Consider the following 20,187-nt stretch of genomic DNA (forward strand, 5'->3'; position numbering starts at 1 on the left):
ATCTCTAAATTTTTGATATGTTGTGTAAAAATGTCCCCGCTTTCGATAGACGCAAAAATTTTGCAAATCGGCAGTTGCCAATATGGCGAAAAAACAGTTTTGGTATAAAAATCCAAGATGGCGGCCAACATCAATACGGCCGACCCATTTTTATATAACTTAAATAGTAGCCCTAACTTTCCTCTTTTCAACAACGTTTTGTTATGAGGTGGTTTTTGGAGAAACTTTTGAGTTACATATATGTTATATATAACGGTTTGAATGAGCCAACAATTGATCAAAATCGAGGGGTCCGCAAAAATGGTTGTGGCTCTAACTAACGGGGGTCCATCAAATTGAATAACCAAATGCATTTTTCTTACTTTTTTGAGGGGGACTTTCAGAAAACCGCCACCATAAACATATTTGAAGACATGGTGTAAATAGTAGGACGGTCTCAGCGAGAGTTACCCAGTAGCGTTAAGATAGAGTTCGCTGAACTGATTACATATTACATATTCAAATCTAGGCTAGGGTCTTATACCATTTGGGCAGGTGTAGCTATTTTGGGCACTTGCCGTTATAACCAAGTCAATTTCAAACCGATTGATTTGAATTTTTGTATAGAGTTAGGCACGTACAGTATCTAACTCTGTACAAAAATTCAATTCAATCGGTATGAAATTGACTTAGTTATAACGGCAAGTGCCCAAAATAGGTACACCTACCTAAATGGTACAAGACCCTACCTACTTAATAGCAGCCAAGGATAAAATGTTCATGACTTGATAAGCGTGACCCAAGTAACCATGACGCTGCATATAGAGCATTAATTTCGCTTTATAGTGTATTATATGACATGCGATGTAAAGTTGTTTTGTCATATTGGCACCATTAAAGTAGGTTTAAAGTCGAAAGTGGCGCTACTATTGTTGATTTGAAGCAAGCTTTACTGTGGTTATTGCTAAAGCATAAAAAAATGCTTGTACCATATAGCTAATGCAATGAAATAGTATGGAATGTATACTTAAGGCATCATGTCAACAAAAGAAAAAAGTATTTTTTGGTTTTTCTGTCTATTTTTATCTTCTCATACCTGTTCCGATACTCTCACTCTGATGTTTTTTATTCTAATTCGGGAATTGAACCTAGACTGCTGAAACTGGACTGCCATGAAACTCGGACGCGCTAACGCTGTGCTACGACTACCATGCATTTTGCACCCGGAAAATTGTGCAACATAAAGTAACGTATACTCAGCTCGTGCTTTATTGATTTGTGTTTTCAGAGGCTCTAAGAAGTTGTGCTAGGGTCTGAATGCCATCAGTTATCTTACTCTCCCAAATTCATTCGATAACAAGCGATTGTAGAACCAAACGAAGATAATATAAAGATATGAATTAGTCTGTGTTGATTCTGCTCTTATTGTTTTCATACGTGCTCACTTCTACCATTTATTTTATGAAATCGGGGCACTATATGTTAAATAAGGAAACCAATACCTCAACCCCACATATTTTTTGTTCCCTCAGCATCTGATTGTCTTTATGTCCCAACCAGAATAAAAAAAACCATACACAATATAAATTTTCAGCAACATCTGAGCATGATAATCCAAGTTGTATGCAGCAATCCATGAAAATTTGGGTTTGTTTTTCTTTGGTTGTGTTTTTAAAAAGATTGTACAGATTTTTTTCGAACTGATGTTTTTTTCTGTTTACAACTAAAGCTTTTAACATGGTAATGCAATGAAGCATTAAACAACGTCCCTATAGAACTATACCGAACTGTCAAAATCCCATAATGCTTCAATGCTTTCATAATGTAGATTAAACGCTATATTACTTGACAGGTGTAGAATAATAGTAGTTTACGCAACAAGGTGCAGAATGACGATTTTTACAGCACGAGTCGTACATTTATCTAACGAGGCTTGCCGAGTTGGATAATTAAGACGAGTGCTGTAAAAATCGAGTTCTGCACCGAGTTGCGTACAATGTTTTTTGCAAGTTACCGCTTGAGGATAGTTTTTAACAAAACTTTTGCATCAAACTGCACACTGATGATCATAGTTATGTTTAAGAAAATCTGATCATAGCAGGTTATACTGTGCAGTTGTCACAATTTTTCAAAACTGCGTCCAGAAAGCATCAATAAGTTGATCAAAACTGAAAACAGTGCTGTAATGGTTCATTACGCAACGCAAATCAGTGCTGTAATGAACCATTACAGCACTGTTAGTTTGGTGTGGGAAAGTAGGCCTTTTCCTGTCAGATTTGCGTGAGGTAAAACAGCCTATTACGATGAGAAATTGCAAAAAAGTTATTTCGCATTAGCTAAACTATAATACGATTGAATTAATGTTATGATATAATGCTTGTGGTTACTTGGGGAGTACATTACCTTGAAGTACTTTCAAAAGTATTGGAACAGTCGGAGCACATAAGGGGAAATTTCACAAATATTGAAACGACGTTATAACTTCTAGCTAGCTTAGTTCAATTAGTTGATGCTCAATCCAGTCTATATAGGCAGTAACATTGGTGTAGACGCTAGGTTGATTTCTGACACCACATGTGCGATCCCCAAAACTGACCAATCCTATCAAATACCAGATATCATTCATACGCCGCATCAACGGTCCACCCGAATCACCCCGGCATGAATCCTTTCCTTCCTCTCCACCTACGCAAAGTTGCGTTTCGGACAAGGCTATTCCGTGTTTTCTAAACACTTCGTTACACATGCTTATGTGTCTACCGGTTACGGTAACTTCTAGTAAGTTTGGACTTTTGTTACCTGTAGTCAAAAAGATATTGTTACTTTTAAATTGACGAACAATATTCCTCACAAAACTCACCAAGTTCAGTTTCTCCCCAGCCGACTACAGTGTATTGTTTATCTTCCTCTTTCATTGACATTAATTGTAAAGAGCTATCCAGAGGAAGGCATATTGGTTTGACGTATTGACTTATTGTGACTTCTTTTTCCAATTGTAGAAGGGCTATATCGTGTGAATGACTTTTGGATAGGCGGTTATATTGGTCATGTATAGTAGTTCGTCGAACATTTAATTCTTGCTTGCAAGTTGATTCATTTTCACTGTTGCTGCAATATTCACTGTTCCATTCACCTAAACGAACCTTTTGCCTGGAAATAAACTTCCTCACTTGACAAAACTATCTCCAGTAGTCGAACTTCAAACACTTACATTCTCCAGTTTCTCGGTAAACCTTCGATGCAGTGAGCGGCAGTTAGGACGTGTTGAAGGTTGATCAGTACTCCTCCGCACAGCGATCTAGAGATTTCTCTACCCAGTGTGTACACTAACAATGTTGCCCATGAATGCGATCCAGGTTCCACTTCGCTGCCACCATTAATTCGATTCGTAACTATTGGGTCTGGTTTACCGCAATTGACACAGTTTTGAAGAACTGGACAGCAAATCTAGTAAGTAAAGTTTGATTAAGTTTCTGGTCAAAAATATCAACGAAGCAATACTATTAGAGTTTGGCGCAATACTTATTATTCACCTTACTCTGCATATATCCAATATCAATGATCACTAAAATGGGAGTTAAATATCCTCGTTCAACAAGGTTTGAATACTCTAACTAAATTCAACTTGCATTGCATAACTAATAGTTAAAATATGAACTTTACATCCATACATATTCAATGTCTTCTCACTATTTTACCAGTGTTTCTCGTTGTCGGCTTTCATCTGATCTACATATCGTGCCATTCCAAATCGAATCATTTTCAGTCACACCGGAACAATGTTCTCGTCTAACACAACGTCCCATTCTGTGCGACGGAGAGCTGGTGCACAGTTGGTTCAAGTCTTGACCGAACGTCAGTTCAAACACTACGAGTATTACTAGAATGTGTAACTGAAACTTACACTTCGACTGCATTGTAAAAGATTCTCGCGAGTACTGTTGCATTCGTGGTTCTATTTATTGAATAAATTGCGGCTCAAAACATAGAGTCATAAACATACGAGTTTTGTGTTTTATAATATGCGATAAGCGCACTGTTAGTAAGCGAATACTTGGAAATTATACCACTAATGGGGAATCGCAACCAAATTGGGAACTACTAACACACAAATCTTATATTCAAAACTAGTCAGGGCAAGTATTAGGTAAATTCAATGTTTATACCAAAATGCTAATTCATCGAGTAAAACAGTAATTTAACACTGTTTTGCAATGTTAATGTGGTGATTCATGCAAGTTTTTTTTCCAAAAAAAATGCTTACGGTAAAATTTCAATTGGAACTCCTTATCTGACTTTTATTTGAATCATTTATGGCACTTTTGGTACGATCAACTGCAAAATAATAAAACAATTTGGAACGGTTTTAATCTTATGACAAATGTTGTCTATTTTTTTTTGTTCATGAAATATATGTAAAATTAAAATAGCCACACTTTCGAGATTTAAATTTGATTATGTAATTCTAAATATTTTGCAATTCGGTTAAATGAATGCGTTCCCACTGTATTCTCGGGCTAGTTCGTATCGGATTCATGGCTCTATTTCATACATACTTTCCATACTATACTGTGAACCCTGCGCAATCTGTACACTGAGCATATTTGGCATACAGTACACGTTTCTGTTCGGATTGGGATTTCCCAAACAATAAAATCCCAATTGCATTAATAAATGCAATGTTTTGATTTCGGTTCACCACCAGAAAGGTTCTTGTCTGTGTAAGCGATGAACTTTTCTCCAAGCCGAGTTTCGTAATTTTGCGGATGTGTTTTTTTTTTTGTTTTCAGATGAATTAAGAGGTTTTTTTTTCGCGCGTTCGCAAAGTTCCGATGATCTTGGAAGGATCGGTTTTGCTTATGCCTCTCGCTCTCACTGAGCAGAAATATAATTTATACAATAAATAGAAAAAAAATCTCGTTTGATATTATTTTTGTTAAACTCGTTTTAGGTGATTTTTTTTTCTACGTTTTTTGAGATAAATCGGATCGTTTATTTTATTTACGCGGTTTCTTCTTTACTTTGCTTTGCTTATTTTATTTTATTTTTTCTCGGATCGCCGGCTTGTTTTTGCATGTTTTAAACATTTATTATGAACTTCCGATGACCCTGGAGGGATCGGTTTTGCTTGTGCCTCTCAGTGAGCAGAAACATAATTATTTATCAAATAAATAGAAAACATTTTTTTTATTGCTGGCTTTCAAAAGATAAAATTTTAATCAAGTAAACAACAAATGCCATGGGTCCATCACCAGCTTGTCAGGTGATTCCTTGACCTATTACATCTCCGAACCACCCACTCCGTAGTACTTATGAGAGTGTGACTGAGTCGGAGGTCTTTTAAGTATGTGCTACATCCACATTTCCTTCCCCTATCCCAAGTTACGGTAAAGATGGGCGTAGCAGGGAATAATAACATACGTGCTTTTGATATTCTTGCTTAAGATTGGAGCAAAGTGACCTCCCCGGACTTGTTCCGAAAAGCAGTTTGAGCATGATTATCATAAGGTACATGAATGTTGTTAGTATCCAATCTACGAAGTATACCGTAAATGTCATTTGATCATATCTAAGATCAACCACCTACAGCTCATTTTAGAAGCTGAACCTGAGAATATGGTTTATGTAGAACTTGTGCGGCTAGACCAGTTATATAAGAAAGTCATGGAAAATCGCTCTTTTTAGAATGTTTAAGGTAGATGGCACGGATTACCTTCGAAAAATGCACATGATATTCATCATGAGTACTCATAACAAAAAAAATAATGAAAAAAGAGAGGCATTCAGCTGACAATGAATGTGGCAAAACGCGAATAAAAACATGATAATGTCAATAGTTATTTTGGATCTTCGATTTTTTTACTCTCTGGTATAAACTAGAACTGCTAGAATTTGGCTTGAAAATTTTAGTTTTACCTTATTGTTTTTTTTTTTAATTTTAAGCATTTTAAAGTATCTTGTACCGACTTTTCGAACCATCTAAGCAGAATAACCTCTTCGAATGAGTGTAATCAGTTTCGTACCTTTTAATTCCGCCCTATATTGCTTATCCTTTGATAGATACGCGTATTTCGACTACCACTTGTAATATTCCCCAGTGTCAGTTATCCACTGATGAGAAATTTGAAACAAAAAAGATAGAGCGTTTAAACTCTTTTGACCAACTTTGGAGCATTTTCCCATAGTTTTCATAGGGTGAACAAATCGTTTTATTGCTTTATGTTTTTTGTTTCAAATTTATCGTCAAAGTCGCCTAAGAACCACTTTTAGAGCTTCCAAAAACGCGCATTTTCATGCGCTGAGAATGTTGCTACGTCATTCCGTTCAAAAGATATTGATGATTTTCTAGAAAAAAATAGGCACTTTTCAAGTATTTTTCACTTGAGTTACAAAAATAACACCCCTATAATTTTTTGATATGTTTCATAACAACATTTCTTCTTTCGAATGCGGGCAAAAAATATTTTTTATGTTTGCCCCAACCCGTCATAACACCTTTTAAAAATTTTGATTTTTTAAGAAAAACGCCTATAACTATTGAACCAAAAGAGTTGACGACCATCTCAGCGCACGAAATGACGCGTCTTCAAATGCTCTACAAGTGCTTTTTGGGCGACTTTGATGAAAATTCGAAACTGAAAAAGTTAATGCCAGAAAACCGGTTTTTTTAACCCCCCTTAGCTTATTCTGAAAAATACCTCTAGATCGCTCAATTTTAAAGCTACATAAAAAGTGTCTTCAGCAAACTTGCTCAAAATTGACTTTCCCGAAGAATGTATATAGTTATTCTTTCACATAAAAAAATTTGGTTCCCAATTTCATTGAAAATATGGACCACCCTAATTTTCATGTACATTGAAAAGAGGGCCTTATTTTTAGGAACAACTTTGTAGAAGACAATATTAATCTAGAAAATCATTTGAAGGCGCTGAATGCATCTTTCCTCGTAAATCTGTTTTGTGGACCATTGTGCAATCGGCGCTGGTTTATAGGTTCGAGGTAGCACATTGCGAAGTGTCCAACACACAGCATACTCTGGCGCGTGACCTAGAGGTCGAGGAGAAATGCTTGAAATGCTAAAAAATCTCTAGAAGCAAAATAAAGAATGGCATATTATGTCCTATTATGTCTATTGTCCATTATGCCTCACGTCCATTATAACAATCGTTAATTATACCTATCGTATTTATGGCTTTCGTCCATTATGCCTAACGCCTTTATGCCTACCATCTTCGTGTGATCACTTTTAGCTTCAATAACTGCTCGGAATCGTCGTGGCATCGACTCAACAATCTTAGCATTTGTTTCCGAAGTGTTTTTGTCCCATTGAGTTGAGATTAGCTGCCGCAATTGGGTTTTTTAATTAAGAAAAAAAATATTGATTTTTTTTTTCATTTTGTATGAAAGAGCACCTTTCTCTGAGCCACTATAATTTTTTCCAGATTTTTAGAACTTCATTTTGATACCTAAAATCAATTTCAAAGATAATTTTTTAAAACACCTTTTGACAGCTGGGCAACTGCTTGACAGCTCCGCCCAGTACAAAATCCGCCGAGGGGTGATTCAACAAATCGTTCCCATACAAACTTCAAATTTATTTTTGAATAGGTTCCCGGGCACCAAAATTAATGAAAATTTGGATTTCGGCTCAGTTTGACGTGTAGATTCAGAATATGGAATTATCTCAAGACCGTTAAAGAAGCCAATTGCTGGATGCTTGATGGTTTTTGTTCCTGGACCTTTATTTTAAAAATTGACAAGAGATGCTCGATGCTGGCCACTCTATAACCTTGATATGCTTTTCCTTGATCCACTGCGAAACCCGCGTTGAGGTGTGCTTCGGATCTCCGTCTTCTTGGAACATATACATCTGCGCTCAAACTTCACCTGTTGTGCAGACGCTGGTAGTTTTCGCTTCCAAATGTCCAAATAAACCTGCTTGGTCATCGACGAACTCAAGCTCTTCTACAACGGATGTAACTATAGTTCCCCATTCCATGACTCTACTGACGAAAAATCATTGTCAGGCTCAGTTGGTAGAAAAATAAATGTTGATACTCACTCTTTTTTCCAAACTTTCATCGGTTCGTCGGTTCTCGTAATATACCATTAGACCCAAAAAGGATTACTTTCGACTCGTCTGACCAAATGACCGTATTCCAGTCGTCATGAAATGTGGTCCTGGACCTACTTCAATTTTTTTTTTTGTATTTTTTGCGGACAACCATGGTTTCATAAGTGCTACTCTGCTTTTAAAAAGACAGTTTCATATTTATTGTGTTGCCAGTTTAATGGAAAACTCACATTCAATCTGTTTCGCAATTTACGGAGCTGATAGTCCCCAGATCCGCCTTCTTCTCGATAGCTCTATCAATTCGGCCAATTATCTTTTAAGGGGCACCCCGATCGCATAGCTGTAGAGATAGAACCTTCTTCTTCTTCTTCTTCTTCTTTATGGCTGTACGTCCCCACAGGGACTTGGCCTGCCTCGCTTCAACTTAGTGTTCTTTGAGCACTTCCACAGTTATTAATTGAAGGGCTTTCTTTGCCTGCCATTGCATGAATTTGTATATTGTGAGGCAAGTACAATGATACACTATGCCCAGGGAGTCGAGAAAATGTTCCCGACCGGAGCGGGAATCGAACCCGCCGTCTCCGGATTGGCGATCCATAGCCTTAACCACTAGGCTAACTGGAGACCCCAAGAGATAGAACCACGCTTTTTTGTATATCTGCCCAATCCTACCGATCGTATCTTTGTGAAGCTAGACAATTTCGACAATATCACAATAACTTTTATCTATTTTGATCAAAAATCAAAATTTGGATACTAGCTAGATACTACACATCTGAATACGTATATAAAAAATCAAGTCAATTGGTTCCAAATTAACTAAGTTATAGCGAAATAGTGCCCAAAATAGAAGCCCTACCAAGATGGTCCACTTCCTTAGTATGTCCTAAAAGCTTTTCAATTTTATCAATCCATTGTAGAGGGACTGTTGTACGTAGTGCTTCAGGTTTCAAATAGTAGGGACAAAAGACTTCAACGCAGCATACAAAAAGAAAAGAGAGAAAGTGTAAATGTGTAAGTGGTTATATTTGGAACCTTTCCAATTGATTAGGATATAATTCTTGAAACAATATCTTCCAAGTAGATTCGAACCGCCTGTAATTGCATCCGTGCTATATGAATGTAGAAAGTAATCTACATAAATTTTCATACCATTATATAAGTTACTTAAGTTGCCCAGATATCAATTGAATGAACCTGATTCTGAAATTTCATATTTTATTGTGAATATTGAAATATTTGTCTATTAAGAGGACATCTATAAATCACATCACGCTTTGCTTGCTGTACAGCAAAATGTAAAACAGGGTGAAGGGGGTAAATATCAATTTTGCGAGACATAATTTATGGACATTTCCTAACAATGTTAGAACAATTAGCCACTCATGTTGTTTCAATTATTGAAAAAACACATCAGGGCTCGTCCATAAAACTACGTAGACTCTAAGGATGAGGGGGGAGGGGGTCTGGCCAAAGTCAACGGTCCACACAAATTTTCGAAGTTCAACTGGTGGTTCTGAGATGACCAAAAATGTACCTACAAAGTTTATAGACAGCACTTTACTACACTCTTAGAAAAAATCCTGTAAATTTAAGTTCACATGGATGCACATAAAAGGAGCGGCCCGTTTGACACAAAATTTGTACGTCTTCTATCACAAATAAAGTAGAGCTAGTAATAGCTAGAACCGAAGCGATAGATAAAACATAAGTAAGGGAAATAATAAACTGGATTCGAACTCTGGTTCGCTGATTGAGAGGCACGTTGTGAGACAAACGAAAAATGTGAAACTGTTTCTACCTAGGGTAGGTAATCATGAATTAAACCAAATTGCACTTTTGATCGATTTTTTCATCCACATGGAAATAATTTGCTACGGTAAGGTCTCACGTATATGAAAGCCACGGGTATTAGCTTTCCGTAAAGTGGCAAAAAGTTAACATTTGCACCAAATTTCATTGAGAAATTCAATTATTTGTCAATAGTGATTTTAATTTTAATTTGAACCATCGTAATCATCATTTGAACCAATTTTAATCTAGATTTGAACTAGTGGCGGCAGCAGCTCGAGCAATTCCCGCAACAGCCAATGTCATGCTAAACAACTAAAAATCACATGGATCTGCTAATTCTCATAACTCTTTTTCATTAGGCAGTGGAATTTCAGCTCAGAATGTTCGGAATCCTTCAGGAATTCGAAAACTAAATTTTAAATTTTCCATCGCCCAAGAGTAAACAAAGCAACCACTAGCGCAGTCTGCAGGCCAACACTGGAAGCTCGCCCCCATTCATTAGTTCAAATCTAGATTTCAAATGGTTCAATTCAAGATAAGATTCGCCAAGTAAGAATTACTCAAATTTGATAATTTTATGACAAATAATGCGGAATATTATTCGGTTGGTCGATTCTGCGATAAATAAGCTTTCATTTGACGTGTTCACTTGTTGCGTGTGATACAATGCATGAGCTGTACGAGTGCACCGAAAATGTGCTTTCTCTGGGGGGAAATGGGTGGAATGACAAAAACGCATTTTTCAATGCTTTTAAAGTCCATGTTATCAGGTTATATTACGGAACGCTGTTTACCATCTTTTTCAGGACAATATTTGCCTAAAAAATACGTCGTTTTAATGAATTTCGAAATGGTTCAAATTAAGATTACAATTTGACTAGTTCAAAGTTTGATTTCTTACCCTATTTGGTTGGTTAACATCTTGTGCAAACAACTCGAACTTACATGATGGATGTAAAATTGAGTCAAATTTGCCATTCAGTCATGAAATGTTTACGTACGTTGATGGTTTACTTCACATGTAAATTTCTAGTTTTTTTAAGAGTGTAGAATAAGGTATGTGATATGTATCGATTTGCAACTATTTGTATGACTGGCATCATTCTATTCCAAATTTCATTCGGGTTTTTAAGACGAAACGTGGCACACGATAGAGTTTTTAGCTCTCGTCATCTAGGCAATGGAGTTGGTTGGCTTCCTCCTCAATCCACTTCAGATACTTGGTAACGTCTGTGTAAATTCCTGGGAAGCCCTGTTTGCCGCAATATTTATTTCCAAAACTAACGATACCTGCCTGATACCAAACAGTATTCACGAATCTCAACAGTGGACCTCCAGAATCACCTTTACAGGAATCCTTGCCCGCCTCTCCACCCACACATATTTGTGTTTCCTCCAGTGTGACATTTGCTATTGAGAACGCTTCATTACACACATCATTTTTCTTCCCAATCAGGTCGACATGCAATTGAAATGCACTGCGAGTTTCTGAAATTGTAAGATGGTCATTAGTGTTCAAAATTTTAGGCACACAGTCATTCTAATTACGGTTGTCAGTTTGGCCCCACCCGGTAACTGTAAAATCTTCATCATCGATCGGCATATCTCTGATTGTCTCATCGAACGGAAGACAAATTGGTCGAACATATTTCCCGAACTGAACCTCTTCAGCTAGTCGTAATAGTGTGATATCATGCACTTTATTACGTACGGTTTTGTCATACTTGGGATGCACTATTATCTTTTCGATTTTATACTCTTGGCGACAAACTTTCTCATTTTCACTGATAGTAGTACATGTGTCGTTGCTGAAGGCATCCCATTCACTGAATCGCACGTATTCCCTGGAATTCGAAATTCATATCTTACCACCAGAACACCGAAATAATGAAAATTCTACTCACAACTTCCACTTGCTGGGAATATCTACGATGCAATGCGCAGCCGTTAGAACATAACGGGAATTTATCAGAGATCCTCCACATCTTGGCGCTAAACGAGGATTTGATTCGTTTCCTAAACAGAGCAAATCATTACATTGTGCACATAATTGTATGCAGAGCTAGTTTACCATTCAGATCGTATATCAGCAAACCTGCCCACGGATGCTCTTCAAGTTTCGTAAGTTCTCCACCAACAATTCGTTTTGATATATCTATCAAACCGCAACCGGTCGGATTGAGCAGTACTGGACAGCATGTCTAAAAAACTATCAACGTTTTGATTGATACACAACCTACTACACTGTAAAACTTACCAGAGGAAAATGCGGTGGATCAGGATGATTTCCACAAATGCTTGAGTTTAAATACTGACTGTCCTTGAACGATGCATTGGGATTTCGCAATCTGCCGAGAGCATAATCGCAAGATCTTACTAGCACACATTTACCTGGTTTTCCACATGGAGTAACACAATCGTCATTAATAGTCAAATTTGATGCGGATACCAAAGCAATATAGCAGACTATCACTATTAAGTGCGACTTCATACTGTAAAGTTCTACTTCATAAGTTAACTCTAGTGAATGGACACCGCGTACCACCAAACTGATGCCGAACGTTTCAGCGCCGATACCAAAAGAAATGACGATGGAATAAAAAGTCCGATTACCCGGGAAATCCCCGGGGAAAGATCAATCCCCGTAATGTATACATGACGTGATCTTCGCATTTCTTCTCTTTCCGTGGAACAATCGTTGGTTCGTCAAAAGTGTACGAATTCTTATCAATTAATAGGCGGATGAATACCAGTCTTCAATGAATACCAACGCGATTGAAATAACGCAAACAGTTATCGCCATTATTGTACTTAACGCAGATGACACACATTCAAACAGGTTTGGAATATTTTTTTATGAGATGAATTTCGCGTCTAGTTTCTTTTCCGCTATGCTTCTCATGTACTTTGCGGTGTACTGATAGGCAATGGAATCATTCGAAAAAAAAAATCGAATTCAGTATAACGTGAATTGGTTCTACCGCATATTAGGTTTTAGCTTTAGGACCGAACTTTTATTGTGCTATTTGTCATAAATCAGCAGTTTATTTACAATCTAGGTATGTAACGGAAGTCAAAATCGATTGCGCGATTGTCGTTTTTAAAGACAAATGTCTAAGGAAACTCTATAGGAAGAAATACCTAGCAGGCTACCTAGAGCCGGGATGAAGAAAGTGCGGCCAGCGGGCCGCACGTGATGTCCAATTATCTATGTTGTCGTAGAATTCCTTGCAATGTTTCTTATGGAAGTTGTTCTACTCCCGAAATAATCAAGAATAACGTGTTTAATGATTGACAAATCGATCCAGGTTCCAGGTGTTGCAATACACGCAATTGAAAAAATTGGCTTGAGGAGCACTGACCTAGAGATTTTGGGGGTTGCTATCACATTTTATGTCTATGGTCTAGACATAGATAAGTGCAATTGACTGTAGTGTTTATGTTGATGAGAACAAGTCGCTGAGATCTGGTCAACATTAAAATTGCCTAAAAGGTGCATTTTGAGATCTTATGGTCTTGTTGTTGTCGTGGAAGTCATTCGTTAAATTTATGCTTGGAATTATTGAACTGCACCATTCTCTCAAGGTGGATTGCTCCACGTTCTTCCGAGAGCAATAAAAAATCTTATTGATTTTCTGTAAAAAAAATAGTAGCAGGGAAACCCTGATTTGAAACACACAAAAAAACAAGATTTTTTCTGTTTGGGTGAGCCACTACGACCGTGTCCTTAGTATGGTCGTCGTGGTTGAAAACCGAAGTTACCCCACACTTGACAACCGGATTTTCTCCAATTCCATACATGAAACCTAACATCGACGGAGTTTGCTGGACAACGGATCTGGTTCTCTATTTATACAACGTATCATGCCCGACGTACAGTGACCCCACAATTTATGAATCGGCAAAATTGACCACAGTTTATGGATCACTCCATTTAATCAACATGGTGATTCATAAATAGTGTACAAAAATTAAGGTGATTCATCGGTGTGGGGTCACTGTATACGTTAAGGAGAATAATCAATTTTCAATTGCTTAGACTTCTCAGAAAAACAAAACGGTAGTACTGATATTTATTCATGCATCGGAACTCTAGTTCTCGGCCTCGTGCTGTAAAAGTCATCATTTTGCAATTCGTTACATAAATAACTATTAAACAACTAGGGTGCGGGCTCCGATTTTGGCCAGTCTAACAGTAATCATTTTTATAAAAATAGCCAATAATCCTATGAAAATCACCAATATGTCAAATGAAAGGTTTCAATCTATATTTTGAAGGAAAAATGCAGAAATCAAGCTGATTCTTGGTTTTTGCATTAAAAGTGGCACTGGCTAAAATAGAAACACTGCATCAGTTTTGGTCATATTTTCAACTTTGATTTCGATTTTGGCCAAATCACGTGTATTTCTTGTGGGAGGGGCCAATAGAAGCACCCTGGCCAAAATAGGTTAGATATATAAGAGCTAATTTCTCTAAGGAGTTTTTTTCTACCATTTTTAAATCAAAATCTATGGACTTCATAGCTGTAAACATCCTATCTACTTGTAAAAAATAAATATATTCCGATTTGGATCGCAACAGGCTGAAAAAAGCACTATGGGCAAAACATCTGACTGGTCAAAATTGAAACTTCTACCATATGCATATATCGCAGCATTATTCAAAGGTGTTTCATCATTTACAGATAAACGTATGTAGGTTTTTGAGGACATGAAGATTTTTATTGTATTACTTAACAACACTCTGAGGTATGGTTGGTCAAAAGTATAGCTTTTTTTTAGCGTTAGAACGTTACGAAAAATCAACAGTTTTGATATTTATTCAAACACAGAAAAAGTTCTAGAAGTGTAATTTTGTATGCCCTTTGTGCTCAAGAATGTCTTTAAAATAAGAGACAAAAAATAGCGCAATGTAGGTCTATATTCAAACTGATTTCGTTGTGTAGAAGCTCTTTAGTTAAAGTATCGTAGCATAGCATAGCATAGCATGAATACTTGCACAAATCTTGGATGGAGTTGCAAAGTTGAATATTTCTATTGACATTGCTGGTGTCGCTACTATCTACAATGTCATAGATTCACTCAGCTCCACACACCTGGCCAAGTCCTTGCAAGCATTTATAAATCCCTTCATCAACTTAGAAAGAGCCCAGAACTGAAGCATCTTCCAATAGATGAAAGGATGTTGAAAATAGCGAATTTTCAACTTATATGCAGTTATAAAGTAAATATACTGAAGTAGAATTATTTATAAATAAATAATATTGGAAAGATCTCACCAATTGTTGTGGGGTTTTTGTGGTTCAATGCCGATCATCTTTTTAATTGCCTTGATTAATGTCCTTCTCTGTAAAGAACAACACAATACTCAGCAAAGAACAACACAATACTCGCTCTTTAGTTATCATTAGGGCCCGCTTATAAACTACGTAGACTCTTGTTGGCTGGGGGGGGGGGGGAGGGGGTGTTTAGCCAGTCTTTGCTTCATACAAATTTCGAAAATTTTGTGACTGTGATTATACCGCGATCTTTTAAAATGTTTTAATCATAATCAAATGCCACACAAATTGACAGTGATAATTAACCCTAAAAGGCATCAATTCTTGTGATATTTGAGATAAACAGATGTAACACTGATCAAAGTACCACCTTATATATCTCATGGTTCTCTAAGGGTCGATTTCTTCACCCTGGCTTAGGCGCTAAGCCAGGTTTACCTATATGGGTAAGCCTGGCTTACGAGTTTAGCCGAGGTGAAGAAATCGGTCCTAAGTGATCAAAACTGGTGTCTTAAGTAATGCTGTTAGTCTAGTCAAAGTCTTACAGATGATAAATAGTTTGGTTCGCAATACCAGCAACAGGCGGCGATGGCAAACGTACAAATTTTATATTTCATATATCCGTATCTCGAGGGCTTGCAGTTGATTTACTATTAGATGCAAGATTCCGCCACTAAGCGACGCTAGTTATCATTTTACAGTAGCGCTAGCAAGTGATTATAAAACCTCAAAAAGTATTTAACAAGCTGGATTTTTTTTCCTTTTGAACATACTTTATTCGAATCAAATGGTAATCAAAGACCAATATATTAGTTATACCATAATATAACTCGATAGATTCAAAAATATCGCCGAACAACATTGAAAAGATCACGACCACAATCTGTTTGCCTGTATCCATCTAACTACTATTCCCAGGACGTTAGGCAAGAAGGTCGTCGTTATGTTGTGATTGTGTTTCTGTTCGCATGCGTATCTATCCATTCGCTTCTATCTGAACTATTTGTGTATCAGTTGTCAAAATTGGGAAAGATCGGGCTACTTTACACGAAGTTAGAAATATTCTAGAAAAATGTATAATTATCCGACAGCTAACTTTGAATTGCTATATCTCTAGATTCAACGAACCGAATACAATGAAATTTTGACCATTTATGACTAAATACTGCCGTTCTACGCCCGATCGTCCCATGTTATATGGGAAGTTTGAGAGTTATGCGTAGAACTGCAGTATAATGAGCTTTGAAAAACGTTTAACGTAACTTATTTATAAAAAAAATTACAGTTATTTCGATTTATTGATGGCTATTTTGTTACTTTTCTTCAAAGCATACTTACGTATACTACCCATGATCGCATATTAGTCCCATCTTTGCTGGGTTTCCTATTCATATGGGATAATTATGCGATCATAGGCAGTATGTATATGCATGTCAATTTGAGGAAATTTAAATGAATTATAATTATTATCTCGAATTTTGAAACGGTGTTGAAGTTTTGGATAATTAGGTGTTCTATTAGAAAAATGATATAATCGGTATAATTTTCACCCGTGTTAAGAATTTTTAAAATTAAGTCAAATGTTTTTCATAGCTCATTATATTAGTTATGAATGGTCAACATTTCATTGCATTCGGATCATTGAATCCGGAGATACATAAAATAATTTAAAGTTGTCTATCGGATAAGTATACCTTTTTCTAGAATCTTTCTAACTTCGTGTAGAATAGCCCGATCTTTTCCAAATTTGGACCACTGATAAACAACGAGCTCATCAACTTGCAGTAAAAATTTAAGTTTGTTTTATTTTCTTTTTTAAGAAGTCACAGTCGTTAATTAAAACAAAAGTTTAAGATTGATAGTTTTACACTTCAGGCTTTACGTGTGTCTTGTTATTTTTTTAATAACTAGATTTAGACTCTAGAAAATTGTTCCACATAAAACTACGTAATCGCAACAAAGTGTGCTCCTTCTGCCGTGGATTGGATAATTTGGAATAAGTGGGAAACACTCAATCAAATCAGACGTGCGCCGACACTTCGTTTATGTCTAGCCAGGCATTATTGTTAGTACACCCGCAGTTAGATTATTCAGTACACTGCAATTGGGAGGGGACGGCTCTATGTCGTAGGGGAGAATTATCATTACTATACAATATACATTCTTCATTCATACACTGAAAGTAAGAGACACGCAAATTCTGTTTGAGGATTGATAAATCTTATCTGTGTGTTTCGTTTATTGTAACTATTGTATACACTAAAGATGCAATGACATTGCCTTACGTCATACGTCATAAGTGTAGTGGCAAGCACTTGATGGTAGACACGGTACTATTTGATATTCAAGATTAGCAGGTAGGTCATGTTTTTATGGGCAGAAAGTGTGAGGATTGTGTAAAAAGAATATTTGCTACTGATCCGAGGATGCTGCGCTCCATGCCACCGTGTTCAGTGTTTTCTTTCCTTTCCACAGCTATGCTAACAAAACGTTTCCAAAAACAGTAATTAAACAAATGTTCTTACAAATTGGATTGTTTTAAAAATCAATGATCTTTTATGGTGTAGCCATTTATTAGTTTTTTTATTGTTTACCACTAGAAGTAATTGTAGCTAGTAATTGGGTTAACCTTATGGGTTTATAATCATATTCTCGTAATTGTTGCAACATATTCATCTGGTTCCATTTGTCCCGAATTCATCGAAAATTGATGGTGCTCTAGAGCAACCATGAGATGTAGAGGGTTAAAACTGGTTACGGGCTACTTATAAATTAAAATTGGTTTCAGCTACTTACGGGGTTTTGTATTCCGGATAACCACAAATGTTAATCCTTAATCAATACGAAAATTACAAATTAAAAACTTAATCATTAAATCATAACATTTACATTGTTGAAGTTTAAACAAGCAATAGATAACTCATCTACATCCAAACATAAAAATATCCTATCGTTTTATACATAACTATCTCGCTTTCTTAATATTTCGCAGGTTCATCGAATATCTGGTACCTGGAGATCGACCTACCTCAGAATGTTGCCGTAACCTATCGGTATTTGATTTGCTCCATGGATCCCACTAGTGAGAATGTGCATGTCCGGCGCTTTGAAACCCACATAACACCGCGTACTATTCCAATCGATGGCGCACCCAGCCAGGCCGACCAGGAGTCAAAAATTGACACACTCGGTGATATTGATGGGTCGATCAAACTAGACAGGGGCTGGCTTACCAGCGAGACAATAATACAGTTTAAGTTCTTCGACAACCCCTTTTCAGTAAAGGAGAGAATCAAAAATCGACTACTGTATGTTAAGGTTAGTAGAGCGTCCGCAGAACATTATTCATTACATTACATACATTTATTTGCTCGTCATCACAGTCATCATAATACAAAATCAACAATTTCACGCTTTAGCAGTTGGTTTGCGAATGGCAGCCAACATCGATCACGCCACGTACACTCGTTAGATCATGTTCCCTCATGCCAGCTGCGCTCCACGATTTCTCGTATTTACCAGCCGGATACCTAAGTGGTGAACACTTTGTAGGTTTGTTGCCCGGCATTCTAGCGAAATATCCTGTCCACCGTATTCTATGCAACGAGCTCGTCGTGCATCCTTTGCTGCCACTTATCATTCTCTAGCATACCGGTCTAAATACGGTGTTTTATTTAGTAGAAATTCAGAATACAGATATGAGCGGAATTTGTATATGTCATTTTAGCAACGCTGTTTGTTTTGTATGACAACTGCCAACACTTTTTCCAAAGCTCGATGATCAAACTTTGTGCGTCACTTTTTCGTGGTTCAAGTTGTTTTATTTACGTTTGCCAAATGATGTATATTTTTTCCGAAATTTTCCAAGAAATAGCAGTAGGTTAAGCACAATCGAAGACATAGTGAAATACATTATAAAGTGTTCCGCCTATCATGGTGGCAGAAGTGAGGCTAGCAGCAGCAATGTTAGCGATTTTTTTTCGAGCAGAGCAACGGAAAACTTGGCTTGATGAGCATAAGCTCTTGACAGCAAACTTAACTTATTAAATACTTACCCTTTAACTGAATTTACGTATGTTGTTAATTTATTCTTATTTAAAATTTTCGGTAATAGTTCATTTTGTTCTGATTTAAAAGGTATTAATTTTAAACTATGCATTCCTCCAAATGATAAGCATTTTCATTTGGCTCACACTTTGACTGTTCTCAGTTTTTTGTGCACTAGAACTATATTAGGAAGGCATTCTAAATTTGTATGTTTTTTTTGTTCGGGCGAGCTGTCATTCTATCGATTGAACTTTTATTCTATCATAGGAACTTAAAATTGGTTTGTTTATTTGACCCATAAAACAAAGATATTGAAGCGCAACAAAATCTTGTTATACTCAGAAATATGCGCTTTTTCGATTAAGCTATACTGCTCCCACTCACATATAAGTCCCATTCGACTTTTGAATACTTTTGAGTTAACGTAAAGAATCAAAATCAAATCAAAGTGCAATCTCATACTTTACGAGATATATTGCGTTGTATGTGCATGACCCTTAGAAATCATATATTTCATCATAACTTCTTAACGAGATTTTTTAGATTTTTTGCGTCTTCTACAAAGTTGTTTGGAATGTAAAAATACATGTTTTTGCTGAACATTGAAAAACGCTAGCTTTTGAAAAAAAAAAACAAAGTTATTTACAAATGACTGATTTTTATAGGGTAACTTTGAACTCGTGTAACTTTTTTCGGCGCAAAATGGCGCTAAGAACAGTTTTGAATATACTTGACAAGTGTAGAATTAGCGTTATGTTAAAATACACATAAATAAAAACAAAAAAAGAAACAGTTTCGAATAATGAAACAACTATATTTCTAATATATGAAAATGGCTTAAACTTTTGTATGCAAGTGTATTCCTTATGTGCCATGGTAAATATACAAACAATTATCAAATATTGAAATTATTTAAAAACTTCTTAATTTAAACCCTGGCCAAGTTCGCAGTTGACGGTATTAAAGTGAAGGAGTTTCATTTTGATTATTGTAATGTAGTGTTCTTTAGTGAAA

At 36.5% G+C, this 20,187-nt stretch overlaps 3 protein-coding genes across 10 annotated transcripts in view; 1 reads left to right on the forward strand and 2 right to left on the reverse strand.

The window, feature by feature from the left end:
• Window positions 1-20,187, forward strand: part of LOC109428257 (glycerophosphocholine phosphodiesterase GPCPD1) — a 76,810-nt gene that overhangs the window by 43,840 nt on the left and 12,783 nt on the right. For all 8 annotated transcript variants that reach the window (XM_029872474.2, XM_062851591.1, XM_062851592.1 and 5 more), the window contains exon 3: window positions 18,119-18,444. In XM_029872474.2, the coding sequence (XP_029728334.1) occupies window positions 18,119-18,444 (326 nt within the window). The remainder of the gene's footprint in view (window positions 1-18,118; window positions 18,445-20,187) is intronic.
• LOC109428259 (CLIP domain-containing serine protease B15) lies at window positions 2,462-5,637 on the reverse strand. The gene is made up of 4 exons (XM_019703988.3): window positions 3,678-5,637; window positions 3,191-3,426; window positions 2,840-3,129; window positions 2,462-2,778 (listed from the first exon to the last, which is right to left on the reverse strand). Exons 1-4 carry the CDS (start codon window positions 3,924-3,926, stop codon window positions 2,468-2,470), a joined length of 1,086 nt encoding a protein of 361 aa, XP_019559533.3. The 5' UTR covers window positions 3,927-5,637; the 3' UTR covers window positions 2,462-2,467.
• LOC109427940 (CLIP domain-containing serine protease B15) lies at window positions 10,989-12,533 on the reverse strand. The gene is made up of 5 exons (XM_019703595.3): window positions 12,105-12,533; window positions 11,919-12,048; window positions 11,752-11,863; window positions 11,396-11,691; window positions 10,989-11,335 (listed from the first exon to the last, which is right to left on the reverse strand). Exons 1-5 carry the CDS (start codon window positions 12,336-12,338, stop codon window positions 11,007-11,009), a joined length of 1,101 nt encoding a protein of 366 aa, XP_019559140.3. The 5' UTR covers window positions 12,339-12,533; the 3' UTR covers window positions 10,989-11,006.

This window comes from Aedes albopictus, chromosome 2 (genome assembly GCF_035046485.1).
Source record: "Aedes albopictus strain Foshan chromosome 2, AalbF5, whole genome shotgun sequence".
NCBI lineage: Eukaryota > Metazoa > Arthropoda > Insecta > Diptera > Culicidae > Aedes > Aedes albopictus.

Bases quoted from the DNA above. Each gene is read 5' to 3' on its own strand.
- LOC109428259 (XM_019703988.3), bottom strand. From the start codon at position 3,926: ATGCAACAGTACTCGCGAGAATCTTTTACAATGCAGTCGAAGTGTAAG. The intron at 3,427-3,677 runs GTAAAATAGTGA...TTTACTTACTAG, and splicing joins GCCGACAACGAGAAACACTG to ATTTGCTGTCCAGTTCTTCA. The intron at 2,779-2,839 runs GTGAGTTTTGTG...TTTTGACTACAG, and splicing joins CTGGGGAGAAACTGAACTTG to GTAACAAAAGTCCAAACTTA.
- LOC109427940 (XM_019703595.3), bottom strand. From the start codon at position 12,338: ATGAAGTCGCACTTAATAGTGATAGTCTGCTATATTGCTTTGGTATCC. The intron at 11,864-11,918 runs GTAAACTAGCTC...TGCTCTGTTTAG, and splicing joins GCTGATATACGATCTGAATG to GAAACGAATCAAATCCTCGT. The intron at 11,692-11,751 runs GTGAGTAGAATT...TTCGAATTCCAG, and splicing joins ATTCCCAGCAAGTGGAAGTT to GGAATACGTGCGATTCAGTG.